We start from the raw sequence: 23,211 nt of genomic DNA, 5'->3' as shown, positions 1-23,211 counted from the left end.
CACAAAGTGACAAGGACATGAATTTGTCCCCACACAGACTGGTGACCAGGAAGCCTGCCCAAATTTCAGGAATCTGGGTTTATGGGAAAAGAAAAGCATGATTCAGGCCTAACAGACAGGAATGTCATTCAGGGACTCCAATAGTTAATCATATCCACAAGCATTCAAGGAAGTCAACTTACTAAAGAAATCATCCTATAAAATATAAGACCAAGCAAGAAAGATATAGTACTGTGAAGAAGGACACATGACAATTATTTCCAGAAATTTATATTTACAAGTTGTTATTAAATTTTTAAATGTAATAATTACCAATGTGTAACATAAATCCTTAAAAATGTATAGGGCAGATGTTAAATTCACTTTATACAATTGCTACATAGAAACCTCAACGCTTACATAGCTTAGACTATTATACATTTACTTAAGGGAGTAAGACACTTGAAACTGAGTTTATATTAATGGGAAAGTGCAAAGAAACTTGCTAACATGTGCCAGTTCCATGGCCCACAAGTAATGAGCATTGCCTGCCTGTGCCAGTCAGATCACCAACCAACATTACTGTGAAGGCCATGAAAGAAGCTGTTAATACTCTGGTTTAATCTCAGCACAGACCAGAGCAGCAGATTAGGCAGAACTTTACATCAGTGGCAGGTCTCCCAAGTTCTCTTGATGCCACAGAATTCTTAAGTGGGACCAGTATGTTCTAAAAAAACATGGTACTGCAAAAGGAAAAAAAGGTTCCACAGCATCAAGCAGTGTAATACTTGAAACCTCATCATCAAAGTGACAGTTTTCAAGTGCCATTTATGATGCCCTAGTCTGGAAACATCCCAGCTAACCCATCTGATCAACAATTTCACAGATGGAAGCACTTGATGGCTAATTGGCAAGTCTATTATTCAAATAAAACAGCTCTCTGTACCTCTTCTTTCATTATTAGAAGTAAAGGTACAACAAGATTGGTCATTCAAATTAGCTTAATAATAGAAGCCTCTTTCCAAAAATAATTATTTTAATGAAACCACACATTTTGACAATTAGCTTAGAGCACTAATCAGTTTCTGAACAGTAAGGAAAATGTTTTATAAACTAAAAGGAGTAAGAAATATAAACCTTCTTTAAAAAGTTGTACTATTTGTTTCCTCTGTCTTCATCAATATGTCAAGATATATATTGTCACAAGGAATAAAATGAATGAAATATTTACTCATTCCTTAAATATTTTAAAAACATTGGCCAAGTATTACACGTCATAATGAAGAAAAATCCTCTCAAATATTTTAGGTTTCCTAAAAAATTGTAAAGCAAGAATCTTCTCTTCACCTACATTTTGCAGTAAAAATACCAGACTGTTTAAGGTTTCTTAATTTATGAAGCAAGTAGCCAGTGACAACATTATTATAGATATTATCTACCTGAGGACATGTTGTTGATGTAGATAGGCTTTGGCATCAGAAGGACTTGTGTTCCAACTCTAGCTCCACTTCTTGTTAGTTCCGTGACTTGACCCTATAATATGGAAATAATTATCCCTACCCATATAGGATTATTGTGAGGATTAAACGAGGAGATTATATACATAGAACATCTCACATTAAAACATGGGAGCCCTCAGCATTCGTCCATTTGGCTCTCATCCCTTTCTCCACACCACTGCTATAAATTCTAGAGGGGAATCCTGATACAACTGTCAAAATATGTGAGTTCTCTTTACAGATACATACATTTGCTCCAGATCCCACTGAAACTTACATTCCCAATTTAGAGTATCTGGCTATCTCCCTATATTGCTACAATTTTCATAGATGCCAAGGAAATCCCCAGGAAGAACCTTGTACAAAGACTGAGCTATAAAATGTTTGAAGACCTCAGTTAGCCTATAAAATAGAAACTAGGAAATGCATATAGTAACCAGAACCTGCAAGTGGGAAGGAAACAGTAGCCAGAAACTGTGGAACTAGTTATAAGCTAAAGTAAAACCAAAATTAACTCCCTATAGTGATACAGCAATATAATGGTAACAAAAATGTATTTTACTAGGTAATAAAATAAGTAGTTTCCCATGATGTAAAAGAATACCTTTTCTATAAAACAGAAAGGGGTGCTTTTCCAAAACTAGGTTTTGTCATTCTACTATTACTTTTGATAAGCATTTTGCTTCTAATTACTCAGGGTCTTGTGTTTACAACACTAGGTAACAAAGAACTAATAGTTAACAGAGAGATACCACAGGCAGGTAAGAATATGTAATCAAGTAAAAACAGAGGAAATGAATATACAATGAATGAGAGAGAAGTACAACTATCATAGTCATTACTTAACTCTTTATTGTCCCTAAGCCTTCCCATTGTGCCCAACACAGGCATTCATTCAGTCTCCTGGAAGGAAGAGCCTGTGAAATCACTGGCAACAGTTTGAAAAGCAGCACTGGAAGGCTGCCCACTAGAGACCATTGCCCTGCTCTCGTGGCACACTTCCAGGATGCTCAACCCAGAAAATATTCCACAAACAACCACCCTGAATGTATGTTGTGGGAGAGAACACTGGCCATGTCTGTCCACATTTTAAGTGAGTATGATAACCTAATGAACTGTCCAAATGATAAAATGAACTGAAAAATTGAAAACTATGTAACACAAGTTTAAGATAGGAAACCCAAAGATCAGTGTACCAAATGAGAATGGTTACCAGTAAATCAAACATGTAAAACAATGTTGAAGGTAGGGAAGAAAAGGACATAAATTCGATTTTTATGATCATAACATCCCATACATTTGGAATATTAAGATTATGCTGTAACATCTCAGTTTCCTATATTAGAGGTATCTTTTCTTGTTTCTCACCCGATATACCCTTTCTACCAAAAGCAGTATCAGTTGTCATGGAGCCATCATATCCTTGACTTTAATTTTAAAATCCTAACATTTCATTTTTCCTCATAATTTTGATTTTCTATTTCATCAGAATGTGATTAATTTTGGAAGACAATTTCACTATAACTGAAAACACGTCACTGCTCCCCTTATGTCCTAAAGAATTCAAGCAAAGTCATTTACAGTAATTTCATATCAAGACAGAATTTAACATTCACATGTGTCGAAGACCTTTCCCCTTGAAAGACCAGTCACAACTAGAATGTTCAAACAAAAGAACAAAGATTAACTACAGTGCACCCACCAGATATTTGTTTTGTTTCCCTTTTACGTGAAACTCTCAAGAACAGATTTGAGACTCCTCAGGAGCACATTTTTCATGGGGTCTAATAACTATTCAGAAGAATTATACTACAATGACACCTAGAAAGAATATGCTCTAATTAGCATGTTTTTGACCTGACCTCTTTCTAATTTTCTACAGTAGAAACATCAGCTCAAGTATATGAATAGGATAATTAGGAACTATACTTTTTTAAATAATAAAATTATTACATGACAAGAGCAGCAAATGAAAAAAAATTAAAAGCATTTCGTATTTTTCCTTTGTTTCTAAAGCAAAATCACTATTTATTTGTAGTTAAGCAAAGAAATAAAAGAATTAAAATTTCTTGACCCTTCCTTATTTCTCAATAGGAACAAAAATGGCCAAATTAATCTAACAATGTTTAGAAAGGCTCTTTGTAAGTGTTCAGAGGATCACATCAGGATACTCAAAGAATCAAAGGGGGGAAAAGGTAACCAGAAGCACCCATCAGTATGTAAAAACTGTCAATACAGACAGGTTAAAGAGCTCAGGAACATAAAGAGAACTCATAAAAAGCCTTTTGTAAACACCTGCTCATTTTCATGAGCGGTAAATAAAGGTTTTATTTCAAATGTGGCTGAAGCCACACCAGAATCTCTCCAGTAGATAAGTGCACAATAAAAATAAATCATAATCTGTAATTTATTTTAAAACAGTACCGTAGTAGCTTCATGTCTCCGCTTCCATTCTTGCCTTAAGTCTCATCTCCAGAGTATCCAGGTTCTTTAAAAATGGAAGTAGGATGAGCATAACTCCTTTGCTCAAAAATCTCTAACAACCTCCCAACTCACTTGGAAGAGAATTTTCTACAAGGCCCTGCATGATCTAGTCTCTGGGAACTGCTATAGTGTTACCCTCTTCTCCAAGGAGAATATGGAATGTCTAAGTAAAGCATGAAAAAAAGTACTGAAAAATAAAATGTATTTCTGATTATGTTTTACTTGGCAGCTTTTAAAAAAAAATTTTACTAAAGGAAAATGCTATTTAATGCTATTCACTGACTTGTTCTTTTGCTTTAATTTTTGTGTTTGTTTATTAAAAAGAGAGAAAATTATTTATGAAGTGGAAATTCCTTTGGTCTCCCTCCCTTCTCATGAATTTGGTATGAGTTATCCAGGCATGTGTTATACAATATGGTAGCCACTATCTACATGTGACTATTTAAATTTAAGTAAAATTAAAAACTCAGCTCTTCAGTCACACTAGGCACATTATCATGGACTCAACAGCTACATGTGGCTATAAAATTTAAGTTAATTAAAATTAAAATTAAATTAAATTTAAAATTCAGTTTTTCACTTGTTCTAGTCACATTTCAAAGTCTTAATAGCCACATGTGGCTAATAGCTATTGTATTAGCACAGATATAGAACATTTCCTTCACAGCATAAAGTTCTATTGGACCGTGCTGCTATAGAACTTGTAATACTTTTTACTAAAGTTACATGCCCTTAAAAAAAAGTTACTCTATGTTTTTAAAATTAGCATTAATGGTTTCATATTGTATGTATATATCTACAACCTGAAATATTCTCTTAATATGTTTGTAAGGTCTATTATGCATATTGAGATATAGAATCTAGTTCATTTTAACTGCTGCGTAATATTCCATCGTAATGCATTTTGGCACAGATAGACACTTAAGTACTTTGCAATTTTTCAATAATCCAAACTGCCACACCCACACCAACCCTAAGGAAAAAGGCTTCCATGAGAATTCTTGCTTCCCCAAGTCTTCATTAACACTTAAAACAACAAACTTTTGTTTAAAAAACCAATCTAATACTTGTTTTACTTTTCATTTCCCTGATATACGGTGAGGTTGAGTATCTTTTCACGTTTGTTGGCAAATCTTGTTCTACAGATTATCATTTCATGATCTTTTTTCCTATGGGTCTTTTTTGTGTGTTACTGATTTATGGTTCCACTAAATGTGTTGTGGATGAACGTGTCGCAAGTATCTCCTCTTGCTCTACTACTTGTCTTTTAAGTTTGTTTCTATTGTCTTTGTTAAGGCAAGAGTTAATAATGTATTGAGGTAGTCAAATTACTAATATTCTCTTTTGAGTTCTGCTTTCCTATTTTGAGGTCATAAAGGATGAAATTTTCTTCCAAAAAAATTTTTTTTGGGCTATGTACTGTATGTCTGACATGGTCATGGGTTAGTTTATTTAATCCTTATAAGAACCATCTGAAGTAGACATTGTTACTCTCATTACAAAGATGTGGTAATTGAATTTCTTATTGTGGTAAAATATACATAACATAAAATTTACCATTTTAACCATTTTTAAGTGTACAATTCTGTGGCATTAAGTACATTCACATTGTTGTGCAATCATCAGCACTATCTATCTACAGAACTTTCATCTTCCCAAAGTGAAACTCTGTACCATTAAACACCAACTCCCCATTCCACTACAACCCCCAACTCCTGGCAACCACCATTCTACTTTTTGTCTCTATGAATCAGACTACTCTAGTAACTCATTTAAGTGGAATCATAAAATATTTGTCCTTTTCTGACTGGCTAATTTCACTCAGCATAATGTCTTCAAGGTTCATCAATGTCATAGCATGTGTCAGAACTTCCTTCCTTTTTAAGGCTGAATAATATTCCATAGTATTAATACACCACATTTTGTTTATCCACTTAACCATCAATAAATACAAGTTACTTCCACTTTTTGGCTATTGCAAGTAATGCTGCTATGAAATGGCTGAACAAATATCTGACTCCTTACTTTCAATTCTTTGGGGTATATACCCAGACATGGAATTGCTGGACCATATGGCAATTCTGTTTAATTTTTTGAGGAACCACCATACCATTTTCCACAGAGATCACACAATTTTACATTCCTACTAGCTATGCACGAGGATTTCTCTACACTCTCACCAACAGTTGTTTATTTGCTACATATTTTTGGATAATAGCCATCCTAATAGGTGTGTCTTCCAAAATTATAAAGTTTAATCTTCACAGGTAGGTCATCAATACATCTGATATACATTTTTGTGTACAGAATAATGTAAGAATCTAATATTAGTTTTCCCCCCATTAAATGATGCTTCAGCATCATTTAATGAACAGGCCTCTCCTTCCCCACTAATTTTTAATATCATCTCTATTATAAATCAAGCTCCCATATATGCATGAGTCTATTTCTGGACTTTCTATCTGATTATGCTGATCTACCTGACTATTTCTATACCAATATAACACTACTTGAGTCACACAGCACTAAAATATATTTTGATATTTGGTAGAGCAGTTTCTTTTTCCTTTCTAAGAATTTATTTGCTATTCTTGGATTTTTTTTCTCCTATATGAATTTTAGAATCAGTTTTCTAATTCCATGAAAATTCTGGTTATATTTTTATTGGAACTGCATTGAATTTATGATTAACTGGAGATAATTGGCATGTGATATTGAGACTCATCATTCATGAAAGTTTATTATTTCTTCATTTATTCCAGGCATTTTCCCCCATTACTATGTTAAATTAATTCTTTCTATAAAATGTTAGACCAAAATCTGAAAGACAGATAACTGAAAGAACATTTCTATTCCAAGACTCATAACAAAAACCGAAAAAAGTTATTGGTTATAAATATAAAATCTGTATACTGTGTGGATTTGGGAGTTACAACACATAAAATAGATCATACCCAATTCATGAAGTTATTTTTTTAAGTCTAGCAACCTGAAATAATCCTTCAAAATGTAGGTTACATCTCACCACTTTCAGAAAGCCTTCTCTGACCACTCACCTACAGTTTTTTCCCTTATTTTTGCATTTGAAATTTACTGAGGTCTGTGTTAGAAAGGTACAATCTGATAACTTATAGGCAACACATATGTTTTTGGTTTGTGCTTAGTTTGGCCTATATCATGTTTCTTAAAAACTAGAGACTAAAAAAATTAGGGAATTTCACACAAAAATCATAGGATTTCTGACTTGCAGGTTGTATGTCACTCTCTCTCAGTTAAGAGAGATTCCATTTCCATGCTTCCTTGATTACCAGGGCAGGTAAATCACACACTGATTCTTAAAGCTTCCACCTAAAAGTGACCTGTTAATTTCCAACTCACACTCCATTGGCCAAAGCAAAATCATGAGCAGGCTAAGTTCAAAAATGATGGAAAAGTATAATCCTACTATGTACCTAGAAGGTTAAAAGACAAAAATATTTCATATAACTGATGACTTTACCTTCAAACTCTTTCCTCCTACCTATTCTTCAAACTACCACTAGAATTACTTTTCAAAAACACAGATTTGGGCTTCCCTGGTGGCGCAGTGGTTAAGAGTCTGCCTGCCGATGCAGGGGACACGGGTTCATGCCCCGGTCCAGGAAGATCCCACATACTGCGGAGCGGCTGGGCCCATGAGCCATAGCCACTGAGCCTGCGCATCCGGAGCCTGTGCTCCGCGATGAGAGAGGCCACAACAGTGAGAGGCCCGCGTACCACAAAAAGAAAAAAACAAAAAAACCCCACAGATTCAGTTATCCCACAGCTCTGCTTAAAAAAAATCTTCATTAAAGTACAACACTTACTGGGGAAAAAGTAAAAATCACTAAAAATGGCATTCAGTACCTTTTATAATCTACTCCAAACTCCCTTACCAGTTTCTTTTCCCATTATTTCCCCTCACATCACCTATCCTCCAGGCCTTTCTCAATATGTGTTTGCTATATTCCAAAATTTAGCTCAAGCATCATTTCCTCAATTCAGTCTCACTTTCCTTTTTTGGAAAAAAAATTAAGTACCACATCCTCTACAAATCACATTATTTACAGTAAGCACTAGTATTCGCTAATTCAAAGTAGTTAATATGTGCCAGGCACTTGAAACATAACTGCTGTGTGTCTACTAGAATGTTAGGTCTCTAGATTAAGTAACAATGTTCTTGTTTATCTTGGTATTCCCTATAGCATAACACCCAACACATAAAAGCTCAAAATACTAGCCTCAAGGATATAAATAAGAGATAATAAATGTCATTGACATTTTACTTAAGTTGCATTTACTTTTAAGCTTGACTCTTTCTAAAGCTAAAATGGACCAAGAGACTTAAACAAAAACTTTTAGATGGAATTCCCTAGTGGTCCATTGGTCAGGACTCCAAGCTTCCACTTCAGGGAACATGGGTTCAAACCCTGGTTGGGGAACTAAGATCCCACAAGTCACGTGGCATGGCCAAAATATAAATAAATAAAATAACTATCATTAAACTATTAAAAAAAAACTTTTAGATACTGCAGACTATGCTTTGGCTAGGCCCATCTGTTGGGTTTAGTCTTTTTTTTTTTTTTTTGCTCTACGCCGGCCTCTCACTGTCGTGGCCTCTCCAGTTGCGGAGCACAGGCTCCAGACGCGCAGGCTCAGCGGCCATGACTCACGGGCCCAGCCGCTCTGTGGCATGTGGGATCTTCCCAGACCAGGGCATGAACCCGTGTCCCCTGAATCGGCAGGTGGACTCTCAATGACTGTGCCACCAGGGAAGCCCTGGGTTTAGTCTTGACTGCTTTTGGAAATAGTTTAGTTGCCAAGACCTAAGTTGGGATAGTTATGAAGACAACCGAGCAGTCAAATTACAGCAGTAAATACTTTTAATACAATCATCTCACATCTTTCAGTAATTTCAAGTTCATAAGCACTTTAGCAAAGTAAATAAAAAAACACATTTGAAATAAAAGCTATTTGTTTACAAATTTTAATAGTTCTAATAAAACATCTGTTTCTGCTTCACTACTGATAAGTTATATTAAAGTAGGGGATTGTAGACAGATTTAATGATTTTAGCCTGCTACTGTTCATGTATTAACATTTAAAAATGTAACATTTAAGAAAAACTTTAAGTTGTTTTATAGGTATGCATACCATAATGAAGAACTAGGAAAAAGTACCATGATAAAGCTAATGGAAGAAAAAGTCTTAAGAAAGACATTGTGAACGGTGTGATATACTAAAGTCTAGTGAAAAGAGAACTAAAAGTAGGCCAATAGACTTGGCAATTTGAACAATTCCAGTAATGAAGGAGGAGGCCAGAATATAATCTCATGAGAGTCAATGGAGGTAAGGAGGTAGAATATGTGAGTATAAGCTATTGTTTCAGGAATTCTTGAAATAAATGGAAGAAAAGGTTTAATGGCAGAATGCAGTGAAGTTTTGTTGTTTTGGGGATACAGGACACTTAAACATTTTTGTAGGCAGAGGAAGGGGTCAGTGGAGATGAGCAAGGTTTCAAGAGAGGATGGGATCAGAGAATAAGTCAAAGCATTAGCCATGGAAAAGAGAAAGGTCATTTCTAGTCAAAGAAAGCTGAGTCAGTAGAATGGATGGAAAACCCTGTTCTGCTACTATTCCCATGTTTTAAAAGAGCCATCTGCAAAGTTAACAGCAAGTAACCTGCCCCTATTTATGAGGAAATTTTAACTTTTTTTTTTTTTTTTTTTTTTTTTGCGGCACGCGGGCCTCTCACTGCTGGGGCCCCTCCCACAGCGGAGCACAGGCTCCAGACGCACAGGCCCAGTGGCCACGGCCCATGGGCCCAGCCGCCCCGTGGCATGTGGGATCCTCCCGGATCAGGGCACGAACCCGTACCCCCTGCATCGGCAGGCGGACTCTCAACCACTGCACCACCAGGGAAGCCCTCTGACTTTTATATTATATGGTAAGATAGTAACATTTCCCATTGATTTTTGGAGGGATAAAACAACTTCTATCTCCTTTCTACTTTTATTGGCTGTTACGCATTATCTAATGGAAAGAGTAGCTGTTATCAATCCAAAGGTCTTTGACTTTTATTTAAAAATAAACAATACACTCGGGACTTCCCTGGTGGTCCAGTGGTTAAGACTCCCCACTTCCACCACAGGGGTGCAGGTTCGATCCCTGGTTGGGGAACTAAGGTCCCGCATGCCATGTGACGTGGCCAAAAAATTTAAAAAAATTAAAAAATAAACAATACACTTAACTTGTTTCCTGTTTATTAAAAAATAATACACTTAACATTTCATGTTTTAGAAGTAACCGTATCCATTTGTCAAATCAGTCTAGAACAAGAGTAAAATAAAATTTTAAGAAAAAATGTAATCATTGAACACCTAGTATTTGATAAAGGAGGTAACACAGAAATAAGAACCCCATAAATCATTCTCTTGAGAGTCTGTCATCTAATCAGGAAGATGAAACACATGAAATATCAGATTCTCAGGCAACACATTTTTAAGTTCAAATAAGAATACAAACTGAGGGGGGGACACGTGCTGATTAAATTATCCGAAACCAAGGACAGGTTATTGAACCAACACTTAGTTTTCCACTCAATGCAAAGGTTTGCAGCGGTCACCGAGATATGGTGTAACTCAATCGGTGGTCAGTCAACCCATTATTTCATGTCCACCAATTTCCCAGCATGGATTTCTGGCATGGATATATAATTTATTGCATCTACTACTTAAGGAAAAAGTTATTTTGGTATTTAAATTTGATGCAACTTCCCTTAAGAATTCTACTAAGGCAACATCTTTACCTGTAATTTGCAGGTAAATGTGCAGTATCTACATACCACCTCAGTTCACTTCTGACACTTTTATATGCCTACACATTGTTATTGCTAATTTCAGAATGAATTAAGGAAATTCTAGAAGCTACCTATAATGTTTGTAAATGTATGGAAGCAGCTTTAGAAGGGTCAAGTTCAGAGAGGCTTAGGCCTCTTAAGAGAATGTATTACACAGATCTTACAAAAATGAAGAATCATGAAGAAACACGCTTCCAGTAAAGGAACACGAGAAATATTCAAAACTAACAAAAGTAGGGGCTTCCCTGGTGGCACAGTGGTTAAGAATCCGCCTGCCAATGCAGGGGACATGGGTTCAATCCCTGGTCAGGGAAGATCCCACATGCCACGGAGCAACTAAGCCTGTGCGCCACAACTACTGAGCCTGCGCTCTCGAGACTGCGAGCCAAACTACTGAGCCCGCACCCTAGAGCCCATGCACCGCAACTACTGAGCCCACGTGGCACAATTACTGAAGCCCGCACACCTAGAGCCTGTGCTCTGCAACAAGAGAAGCCACCGCGATGAGAAGCCCGCATGCCACAATGAAGAGTAGTCCTCACTCACCACAACTAGGGAAAGCCCACGTGCAGCAACGAAGACCCAACACAGCCAATAAATAAATAAATAAACAAATGAACCTCACTGTTTATTAAAAAAACTAACAAAAGCAAACAAAAAATAACTGAAGTCTGTGCAAGGATGCAATTTGGGATCACAAGATGATTTCAAGTTTCTAAAAGGAAAAGGTTTATTAGTCATAAACCATGATAGACCCTTGTAAAAGTACCTATAAAATGTTGAAAATTTCATGAAATCTCAAACAAAACTATTTCTTAATAGTTAAAATATTAGACTACTTTGAATAAAGGAAGACAAAGTCATTGACAGTGATATGGAAATAGGAAACAGCTGACAACTAAAAGGGTTCTTAAGGTGGGTTATGAAAATAGTCCCAAAATTTGGACATAAAATACATTACATAAAAGTCTAACATAGTCATCTCTTTTGTGAATGTTGGACTGGAAAGATAATCAGTGTAGAATTCAAGAGGCAGAAATTTCTTCTTTAGCTGAAAGCAGATAGAATATCCTGAGATAGAAATCTATCTGGAGGCCATTTGCCCCAACAATATGGAACAAGACAGATGATAATATTAAAACAACTGAAAATTCACTTAATTTTAATAAGAATGTAAAAAGAAACCATATATACCAAATTTAAAGAAAAGAGAGGTATTACTGATTAATTCATCCATGTATCATAATTACTAGAAGGAATTTATCAGCATTAAGATTGTACATACAAACATTCTATGGGTTTTCTGGATCTTGCCAAGAGTATGCCATGTTTACTTTTTCATGTGTTACTTTTAAAGTCTACATTGTAAACCCAGAAATAAGATACTTTGAGTCTTTTTTTTTTTAACCAAAAGGCAAGTTTGATAATCTCGCATATCCCAAAAGTTTAAATCAAAGCAAATAGAGAAAATTCTTATTCCTAGGAGAAAATTAAATTAAGAAAATAGAACATTTTCTCCACAAGTTATTTAGTGTTGGAATACAGTAACCAGCAGTAAGGGAAGCTTCTTACCATAAGGTTATCTGTGAAGCAATTTTCTTGGGACTGATTTTTTTCTCTTTGGATAACTAGTGAAAGGCTTATAGTTTACACACAAAGAAACACATAGAGTCTATATACTAACCTGGCCCAGTCCAGGCATACCTCCTCCAAGTCTAAGAAGTCTGTCCATATTTCTAGAAAACAGAAACAAAGAAAAACGTTCCTAAGCACAAAAGTGTTTACTCAGTTGCTATCTACATAATTCACCTTCAGTCACTCAGTATGTCAAAAATATTGGTGGTAATTACAACACAACATCAGACTTCCTGTTAATTAACACCACATATTAATTCAAGAAGCTGTCTTCCATGCTAATTAACAGACCTTATTTTACTGCTTTGGTTTTGGGTTATCCCCAGTTTTAAAGACAAGCAATCTTAGCATACTTTCAAAACTTTGCTATCATTAAGTTAATTATATTTTCTTATTGTTACCTAATAAAGTACCTGAATGAGGAAAAAGTGCCTGAAATGCTTATCATATGTATGATTGAATTTCCTTCAATTTGTCCAGAGTGTACAAATAAAAATCCTCACTTTTAAATTAAATTTTAACATCCTCATTAGTAAGTTCTGTGCTAATTAACTTACAGCTTGTCAGTTATCATCAAAACTACATGTGAAAGACATTGTGAGCAGATTATGGATCTCTGAATTAGCGTCAAAGGCTTTTTAAAAATGAACTCATTATACTAAAAGAAATATAAAGTAATATTGCATTAAATGCATTAAGATAGTGTTCTAGAATCCACACAGATAGTTTGCATTATTTCAGATACTGTAAAGATACACATCTTTTTCACTAAGGAAATTTGGCTGCTGTTCTCAATTACAATTTTAGAGTTAATCAGTACCAAGAGAATTAACTTTGAAATATCAATCTGATTTGTTTTTTATGTCTGGAATAATTATAGAAGATATTCTTATAAGCTTGAAAAATTCACAGAAGAAATCAAAGGAAAAAACAAGAGTACTAGTATGGTCACAAATACACAAAAAGGAGTAATCAAATTATAAACATTAATATTAGTACAACTAAATACTTTAAACATGACAATGAGGCTTTTTTTTCTACTTAAAAATTGCTACTATGCCTTAAAATTCCTCTTCTTCCTAGGTGTATGCTTTAGAAAATGGTATTACCACAAATTATATTCTAAACTAAATGCTAACAGATTACTTTAGTCATTTGTCCATGTTGTTTCACTAGTTAGAACAGCTATACAAACTTTTCAATAATGTACTTATGATCACTACATTACTGCCTAATTATATTTGTTGAATCCTGCAAACAATTTAATCCTGTGAATATTTAACACTGTTGGTACAGCAAACTTCATTCAAGTCCATATTTAGAAAAGTGCACAAATGATACAGCCATGGAACCTGTACAAAGTGAACACACCACCAAAACCACCACCAAGATGAAGAAAGAGAACCCTGTCAGCACCTAAGAAACTCTCGTATCCCCTTCCTAGTCTCTACCACCCTGCAAAGGTAGAATTCCAACTTCCAACAGCACAGATCACTTCTGTTGCTTTTGAATTTTATGTAAACAAAATAATATATGTTGTCTGGCTTGTTTCACTCCACAAGTTTGTGAGACTGACAACAGATAAACTCATTTTAAAAAATGAAAAGGCATATAAGAAAACTGGATAGTCCAAACAAAATTTCCACTTTATAACCTTAACTCACCCTCCTAATAGCAATATTTACAAATAAAATCTCCATCAAATTCTCATTAAAATTCCTCAACTCAAATATGGCATTCGATACATATCACTTTTTAAAGGCTGTAGACTGAAAACAAAACAAAACCCTGTGTATTTTAAAATATAAAATACGTTTATTCCTCTACAATATATTATCCCCTTCAAAAAAATTCTTTTGGCCCAGTTCAAGCTTACAAACATAAAGAACAAATGGAGGAAAAAATATATATATACATTCTATATATTCCAGGCCAAAGTCAATTCCCAGCTGTGTTCAGTTTATCTATTCCCCCTGTGTTGTTTCTGATGACTTTACACAGACTCCAGATGCTGTGAATATACATGAGCAATGTGAGGAGCAGAGGGAAAGAAAATCTGGCAGGTCAAATTTGTGTTTTTAACAAAATCAGATGTCTCAGCAAACAGGAAAAAAATTAACAAACTAAGTATTTTAAGATAATAAGGTTTAATAAAAATACTAACATTTGGAATGAAATACATTGATAAATGTTCTAAATCATACTACTTTAAAAAAAGTTTCTAGAAAGCAGACGAGGACAAAAATGCTAGTTATCTAAATGACTTTCATGAGCCCCTCAATCTGGGCTTTTCATGTGTGCTAAAACTGATACATTTTCATAACATCTTTATGACATATCCTATAAGGATAGATAAAAGTAAAATATATTCTTAATGCTCACCTGGTCAGTAACTACAACTCTTGCGGTGTTAAGCTTCAATTTGTTGAGTTTGACAAATTTCTTCTTAACTCAAGCTCTTGCTAATACTGGCAGGTATAGTTTTTCAAGTTTTTATTTTTATTTTTTTTCTCTCCTAAAAAAAAGTAAATAAGATGTAATTATTTTGAGAACTAAGGAGGGAAATATACCAAGAGCTTTAAAAGAAGCAAAATTCCTAAAACAAAATAGAAATCAAAATTGATTTCTAATTACCATTTCCTGAGAGTATAGAATGAAATACCATCCAAGGGAGCTATAGAGCATAGTGATTACCCCTGTATCCAAATTTTGTTTCCAAAGTTTCTTTTTTGAGCTGTTCTAATTATATGTAAAGATTGACATTTCATGACTTTCAGTCTTTCTAGAGGTGTTTTAAAGAACAAAGAAAATTTATTCATTTTTTAAATAGAACAAAATTCATTCTATTGAGCAATTACCATATAGGTTCATTGCACATTATTAGAAATCTATAACATATTATGGAATCTTAGTGGTTAATTTTCCTATATCTTTAAGGTTTGTTATTTCATTATCCTAGGAATTACTTTGTCATGTCTTAATCAGTTATTCCCAACTATGCCAAAAAAGACTAAAATAATAAGAAAATGGAAGAATGGTAACAATCATCCCAAATGATGCAACAGTGAAATACATTACAGCCATTGCATCATCCTTCAGTTTTTATTGTGCTGCCCAAAGCACTGCTTCATCTTTCAAAAAGATATAAAAGACTGGAGACATCATCTTTGTAGTCTTTTTTTTTAGCTTTCATTGAATACAGTTGAGAATTCAGAATTCTTCATTTTCCTCCCATAATGGCAAAGAGAAAACTGACAGAGAAAAAAAGTTTCACAATTATTAGAGAATCACAAGGTGGATGTAAAGAAATAAATAACAGCACTCTAATGATAACAAAACTGACATAAGCTAAGGTTTCTTTGGCACTACTGACATTCAGAACCAAATAATTTTTTATTGTAGGGGGTTGTCTTGGGCATTATAGGATGTTTAGCAGCATCCCTGGCCTCTACGCACTGGATGCCACCAGCTGTGATCATCAAAACTGTCTCCGAAGAGGGAACCCTCCTACCCTGTTGGTGGGAATGTAAACTGGTACAGCTGTTATGGAAAACAATATGGAGGTTTCTTAAAAAACTAAAAATAAAGCTACCATATGATCCAGCAATCCCGCTCCTGGGCATATATCCGGAAAAGATGAAAAGGCTTAATTAGAAAAGTTACATGTACCACAATGTTCATAGCAGCACTATTTACAATAGCCAAGACATGGAAGCAACCCAAGTGTCCATCAACAGATGACTGGTTCAAGAACATGTGGTACATATACACAATGGAATATTACTCAGCTATAAAAAAGAATGAAACATTGCCATTTGCAGCAACATAGATGGACCCAGAGATTATCATACTAAATGAAGTCAGACAGAGAAAGATAAAAATTATATAATATCACTTATATGTGGAATCTAAAAAATAATACAAATAAATCTATGTACAAAACAGAAACAGGCTCACATAGAAAACAAACATGGTTACCAAAGGGGAAACGGGGTGGGGGAGGGATAAATTAGGAGTATGGGATTAACAGTATAAACTACTATACATAAAATAGATAAGCAATAAGGATTTGCTGTATAACAGAGAACAACAGTCAATATCTTGTAATAACCTATAATGGAAAATAATCTGAAAAAATATACTTATATAACTGAATCACTTCGCTGTACACCTGAAACTAACACAATATTGTAAATCAACTATACTTCAATTTAAAAAAAATGTCTCCAGACATTGCCAAATGTCCCCTAGAAGGGCAAAATCATCCCAGTTCAGAACCACTAATATAAACAAAATCTCAGACCACTGACAATATCCTATATCAATTTTCTCAAACTTAAAAATTAATGACTGTTGGAAACAGTTTGAGAGCTCTTCAAAAAGCTCAACACAGAATTACCACATGACCCAGAAATTCTACTCCTAGGTATATATCCAAAAGAACTGAAACAGGTATTCAAAACAAGAACATGTACATGCATATTTATAGCATAACTATTCACAACAGCCAAAAGGTGGAAACAGCCCAAATGTCCATCAAAGGGGGTAAGGATAAACAAATTCTATATACACATACAATGGAACATATGGAATATTATTCAACTATAAAAAGGAATGAAATACTGATAATTGTTACAACATGGATGAACGTCAAAACATTATGCTATGTGAAAGAAGCCATGAACACAAGGTCACATATTGTATGATTCCATTTACATGAAATACCCAAAATATATAAATCCATAGAGACAAAATGCAGGTTGGTGATTGCCAGGGGCTGAGGGAGGGAATAAAATGGAGAAACTGCTTAATGGGTAAGGGGTTTTACTTTAGAAGAATGGAAAATGTTTTGGAACTACATAGAGCGGGTAGTTGCACAACATTATGAATGTACTAAATGGTACTGAACTGCTCACTTTAAAATGGTTAATTTTGTGTTATGTGACTTTTACCTCGAAAAATTACTTTTTAAAGGATCAATGAGTTGAACAATATATTTCTAAGACCAGAAAGGAAATATGACATTCTCATCCAGTTAGTATTCAACAAGGAGTTCATTATACACTATTTTACAACAAGAACCTGTTTTTATAAAGAGATGACATATTCTGTTATCTTTTATGATGTTGATACAGTTGATAAGTGGACAAATGCTGAAGTATACACAAAGGTGAGAAAAAGGAAAGAATGTAGAAATTCTTAAAAATCATTGGATTAACTCTAATTGGTGTTTATAAATCTAAAAATAAAAATGTTTTATAAGCAAAGATGTTGGACATCTCCACTTCAACAAAATTATAAGCTTGTTTTAAAAAGTACTGCATCAGGGAAGATGAAAAATGTCTGGAGATGGATGGTGGTGATGATTGCACAACAGTGTGAATGTACTTAATGCCACTGAACTGTATGCCTAAAAATGGTTAAAATGGTAAATTTTATGATATGCATTTTTTTTTTTTTTTTTTTTTTTTGCGGTACGCGGGCCTCTCACTGTTGTGGCCTCTCCCGTTGCGGAGCACAGGCTCCGGACACACAGGCTCAGCGGCCATGGCTCACGGGCCCAGCTGCTCCGCGGCATATGGGATCCTCCCAGACCGGGGCACGAACCCGTATCCCCTGCATCGGCAGGCGGACTCTCAACCACTGCGCCACCAGGGAGGCCCGATATGCATATTTTAACACACATACACACATACAAAGTATTGCAAGTGCAAGTAGAACCAAAAGAAAAGATAAGCTGGGGCCTATTAGAGACATACTTAAAATGTGGAACCGATCTTTATAAGATGGATATGTTCCAGGTTCATCCATGATGGATGATGAGCAGTTAATTACATTCCAACAATGCTGTCCATTTCAGGTACATACACCTTTAAATGACTTAAAGGTGTAAGAAATTTTAAAAGGTCTACTGGACCCAGATGGTACATGGTGATGACTTTTTTCTTGGTATATGAGGTTAAGAGCTATGAGTCTACAATCTAAGTGCCAGTGTTCAAATACTGGCTCTAACACGTTTTAGCTCTGTATCCTTGGGTCAGTTTTCTCTCTCAGGCTCAGTTTCCTCAACTAGAAAATAGGGATACTGATAGTATCCACCTCAGAGAGGTGTTTAGATAATTAAATAAGATAATGAACATAAACGACATTTAACACAATGCTTGGCACATCGCAAGTAAACAATGAATGCTAGCTGCTGTCATCAGCACCACCATCCTGAGCATAGCTACAGTTCATCCAGCATGAGTTCTTCTTCCCATAGAGTTTGCCATTTAGTGAATTTCAAAACACGGCATATTTCACAGTACTAAATGAATCACACTGGAGAAAAGGGACTTGCATTTTGCAGAACTTCGCAAAGGGGTTCATAAAAATTAAAAGTGTTACACTAGAACATAAAAGAATACTTCCAGTGCTCAGAAATAAAAGCAATGCAAAAGGTCTATGGATCTAAACCAAGTTTTTACACCTATCAAAAAGCAGAGGGTAGGGCCTCCCTGGTGGCGCAAGTGGTTGAGAGTCCGCCTGCCGATGCAGGGGATACGGGTTCGTGCCCCGGTCTGGGAGGATCCCATATGCCGCGGAGCGGCTGGGCCCATGAGCCATGGCCGCTGAGCCTGCGCGTCCGGAGCCTGTGCTCCGCAACGGGGGAGGCCACAACAGTGAGAGGCCCGCATACCGCAAAAAAAAAAAAAAAAAAAAAAGCAGAGGGCTCAACAGCCTATTCATGATATGATTAACTAAAACATTATGAGATAATATGAATAAAGTGTTTATGCCTAATATGTCATACATAATGTTTAGAATCCTAATTGGTAAAAAAAAAAAGGGCAAAATAAATATCAGTACACTCAAAAGCCTGATGATTTTCCACTTCTTCATCTCACAACTGAGCTAACAAAATCATGAAGCCCTTATCTGTTCAGGTTTTTCTACTGTTTCCTAGCTCATTTTTCATTTTTGACTCAACCCATGCTGCAGTTATATATTATTACTTCTCAGATTGATGCTAAATCCTTTAACTACTCCATATTTGTGATCTCACTGTATTTCTAATTCCTCTACTGTCTGATTTGTGGAAAGTAATTAGGAACTTCTTTCTCTCACTTTCTTAAGGGCTTTCTTCAGTGGAAAAAAATAGAAAAAGTCAACGTTAAATTTAATTATACAAATAAGGTTTTGATAGTAAGATTCCCCCCGTTTAGAACAGTGAGATGGAATTATCATGAATATCTTCTTGTGCTATCTCCTAATTACGGCACTGAAGCAAAATATTTATTAAATACTACCTTGTTTATAAGGTGATACGGAAACAGAGCCACTAAGGAATTTAGTGACTTTCACTGAAAGAATTTACAATCTACCTGGGGAGGCATGATACAATCCCATAGAAAAAACATAAAGTGAAAGAATAGCAGTATTGAGCCGGAAAGGCTCTGGAGGCAATCAGACCTAGATTTGCATCCTGGCTTCATCACCTACCCTCTATATGATATGAACAAGTTACCTTCTTTTAGCCTCTAGACTTCATCTATAAAATGAGAATAATATCTTCCTTGAAAGTCTGTTGTAAGAAAAAAATGCAAAGCACCTAATATAGTGCCTGAAACATTCATAGGTACTCAGTAACTGTTCTTATTGTTATTTATCTTAGAGCCCGGAAAGATTATTTAATCCAATTCTCACTTTACAGATGGGGATACCAAAATATCATAAAACAGAATATAAGTGTCAAATGAGTGCAACAAACTGGGTATATGACAAGTTCATGAGTACTAAATCACAAGTATTCAGGTAAGGCTTTCACAGGTAGACAATGACTTATGAAACAAACATTGCTATAAAATTTAGAACAATTAAATAGAAGCACAATTGCTCCTTGTTATTGATTTTCAAACATGGGTTCTGAAATTAGATATTAAACACAAGGGTTACAGACAAGTATAAAAAATAGAATACACCCATGTCAAACAGGTTAAAAATCCAGCTTTTCAATTAGAACAGCAATATAATATTTATCAAGACCCTTGAGGGAAAAAAAAAAAAATCTCCCAAACTCAACAGGTGAGGCTTCATTGAAAGATCATGACTTCAAAACTTTCTTCTGTTGGCCAGATGCAATTCTGTCCTGGGACGAATTCAAGACAATATTCAGGCTTCTCACTAAATACCACTTCACTAAACACATCTTGTAGTTAATTCTGAGCCACCACGTATCTTAATCTCTTCAAATGCACAATAACCCATTTAAATTTATATGTTTAAAAGAAACATAATTTAAACTTTAAATGAGCCAGTTGCTAGCTTTATAGGACAAGACTAGAAGGCCATCATTATATTAATCTTCTCCACTATAACTGTATTCAGTTCTTTTTTATTTCAACATTATCAGTGGCTGTCTTCTTGCTTACTCACAAACATTAAGTCAGCAGCACTAAATACTTTTGTGAGCAATGAAAAAATGATTTTCACTCTAGACGTACATTTTTGCTAATTTCTAAAGCCTCTTCCTTGTCTTTCCCAACTTTTGGATACCATTTTAATTTCAAGAATTTTTCCTTAGGTCACTAGGTTTATATTATTCAAACTCTTTCGAGAAATTTACATTTTTCTTCTTTTGCCTGACACAAAGTAGTGACCCCCATGAAAATTAAGCTGCAAGATGTAACACACAGTAGCAGATTTCTACTTTATTGAAAACAGGAAATGTAATCAATTCATCAACAACTACTCAAGTGGGACAAACTGAAAGTTAAGTTAAAAGGCAGAGCAAGAATAACCATACTTTGTTTCAAAGAGTTTCAAGGTTAAAAAACAATGCATCTCGGGGGTTTTGTTTGTTTTTGAAGGCAGTTGAAAACCTAACACTATGAGAAAAGGGGTCAAGGCCTAAGGTTAACACAAGTGATAAAGCAAACATGCATTCAACGGGAAAGTTAATTTTATTCTCTCGCCCTTGTTTCCTGTCTGGCGGGAAGTTTTTCAACACAGGGGTAAGTTTCAACAGAACACAGACAAACAGAAGCCAAAACTAAGGGTCCTCTCTGAATAAAGAGGAGAGGCTCCCAAGATGTGGTGAATTCAGCGGAGCAGAAACGCTTGGAGGAAGGAGACCACATCCAGACCTAACTTAATCAGAGACCCGGGGAGACAGCGTGTAGGACGAAGGAACCTGGACTCCACCCTCACCGCCCGGGACCCCAGTGGAAACTCGGCTGAGCAACGTGACTCAGGAAAGCACGGCGCTGGCAGCGGCCTAGCGCGGCTGCCTCCGCGGACCTCTGGGGCCTGCGTTCCCCGTCTTACCTGAAGGCGGGCGGAGCAGGAGGCCGCGGTCTGGGCCCTTGTCTTCCAGCAGCGGTGACGCAGCGGCGGCAGCGACAGCAGCAAGCTCCGACTCGGCCGGGCTCTGGCTCCGCGAACCGGCGATGAATCAGCCCGATTCCATTCAAAAGAGTCGCCCAGGCCTCCGCCGCGAAGCACTTCCGGGTTCACTGCGCCGCTTCGGCTTCCGTTTCCCCGACGGCCAATTGAAGACGACTCGGGAGTCGAGCGGGCGTCCCCGGAGGAGCGCCCGGGACAGACAACGCGGGTCGCCTGCTTCAGGCGTCCCGGCTTGGAGGGTGGGGCGGAAGTTAGCGCTAGGGCCTCTCCCGCTCCTCCGACATCCTCCCTTCTCTGCCCGCACCTCTCCCTCCCCAGTTCTGCGCGCCCGGCTGGCGCCGAGATGGAACTGCAGGAATGCAAAGACCGGAACCCCTTTCTTCGTTTTGGTGTTCACCGCGGCCCTACTTCAAAACTAAAAGGTTCACTTGGACTGAGATTAACTTGGTCATCTGAAAAGCAAAAGAGAAAAGGGAGAGGTGTGAAAAGAGTGGAAAGCGGTCGGATGTTCTTTTCCATAGTGCAGTCTACCCACCTTATCTTTACCAATTTGCAAAGGTTGAATTTCAAGGAAAACAAACATTTCCCTAATGGTAAAACCATCTATTTTAAGCCCAATTTAATTTACAAGGTTTAAGAAATCATATACTCACACGTTTCTCCAGGTAATTATCATCACCAATAACGTTTCACCCATTATCTGCTCTGCTAGGTTTTCAGAGAGCAAAACCGCCCAAGAAATAACTGACTATTGACAAGTTTATATCACATTTCTGTTTAGGGCAGCATGTTTACCAAGTCCCTCTCACTTTGTCAGACATGTTCCAAATGACTAGCATCTTTAAAGCATTCCTAAATCAAGAATGGTGATGAATCTACTGGATGGAGGGAAAGGAAGGATTGTGGCATCTGAATCCAAAACTGTTTGAGTGGCACAATTACACAGAATTTCCCACTCAAAGATCTTTATCTAAAAAATACATAAATTATTTCAATCACAGGTAATATTAATTATATTTGCATCCATGTCTTTATGTTTTCCCTCAAACCTGTGCCTCCTCCCCTTTTTTTTTTTTTTTTTTTTTTTTTTTTTTTTTTGGTAGATGACCCCATCCTCCATTTAGTTTCCCTAATCAGATCTGAGAATAGACAGACCTTACCTCTGATTTACCTGTTCGCACTGGCCTCCCAATGAAACACCCTGGAAATCACGAAGGGTCTAATCTGTAAATAGCTTTTCCAATCCACCACTCCTCTTTCTCCTTTCTCTCTACTCCAACCTTAACGGAAGCCTTCATTACTCTTTTCCTAGAATACTGCATTAATCTCCTTGATCTCTCTGCCTCCAGTCTG

General features: G+C 36.2%; 1 protein-coding gene across 1 annotated transcript in view; it reads right to left on the bottom strand.

The window, feature by feature from the left end:
* PSMD14 (proteasome 26S subunit, non-ATPase 14) overlaps positions 1-22,085 on the bottom strand; it is a 96,282-nt gene extending 74,197 nt beyond the window's left edge. Inside the window, exons 1-3 of the mRNA XM_060106275.1 lie at positions 21,781-22,085; positions 14,857-14,989; positions 12,524-12,575 (exon numbers count right to left, since the gene is read on the bottom strand). Coding sequence (XP_059962258.1) covers positions 12,524-12,571 — 48 coding nt within the window. The 5' untranslated portion in view covers positions 12,572-12,575; positions 14,857-14,989; positions 21,781-22,085. The remainder of the gene's footprint in view (positions 1-12,523; positions 12,576-14,856; positions 14,990-21,780) is intronic.
* Between the last annotated feature and the right edge of the window lie 1,126 nt (positions 22,086-23,211).

The sequence above is a fragment of the Mesoplodon densirostris genome, chromosome 8 (genome assembly GCF_025265405.1).
Source record: "Mesoplodon densirostris isolate mMesDen1 chromosome 8, mMesDen1 primary haplotype, whole genome shotgun sequence".
In the NCBI taxonomy this organism is placed as follows: Eukaryota; Metazoa; Chordata; class Mammalia; order Artiodactyla; family Ziphiidae; genus Mesoplodon; species Mesoplodon densirostris.
Note: the sequence above shows the minus strand (reverse complement) of the source record. Positions and strands in the feature narration are given on the sequence as shown.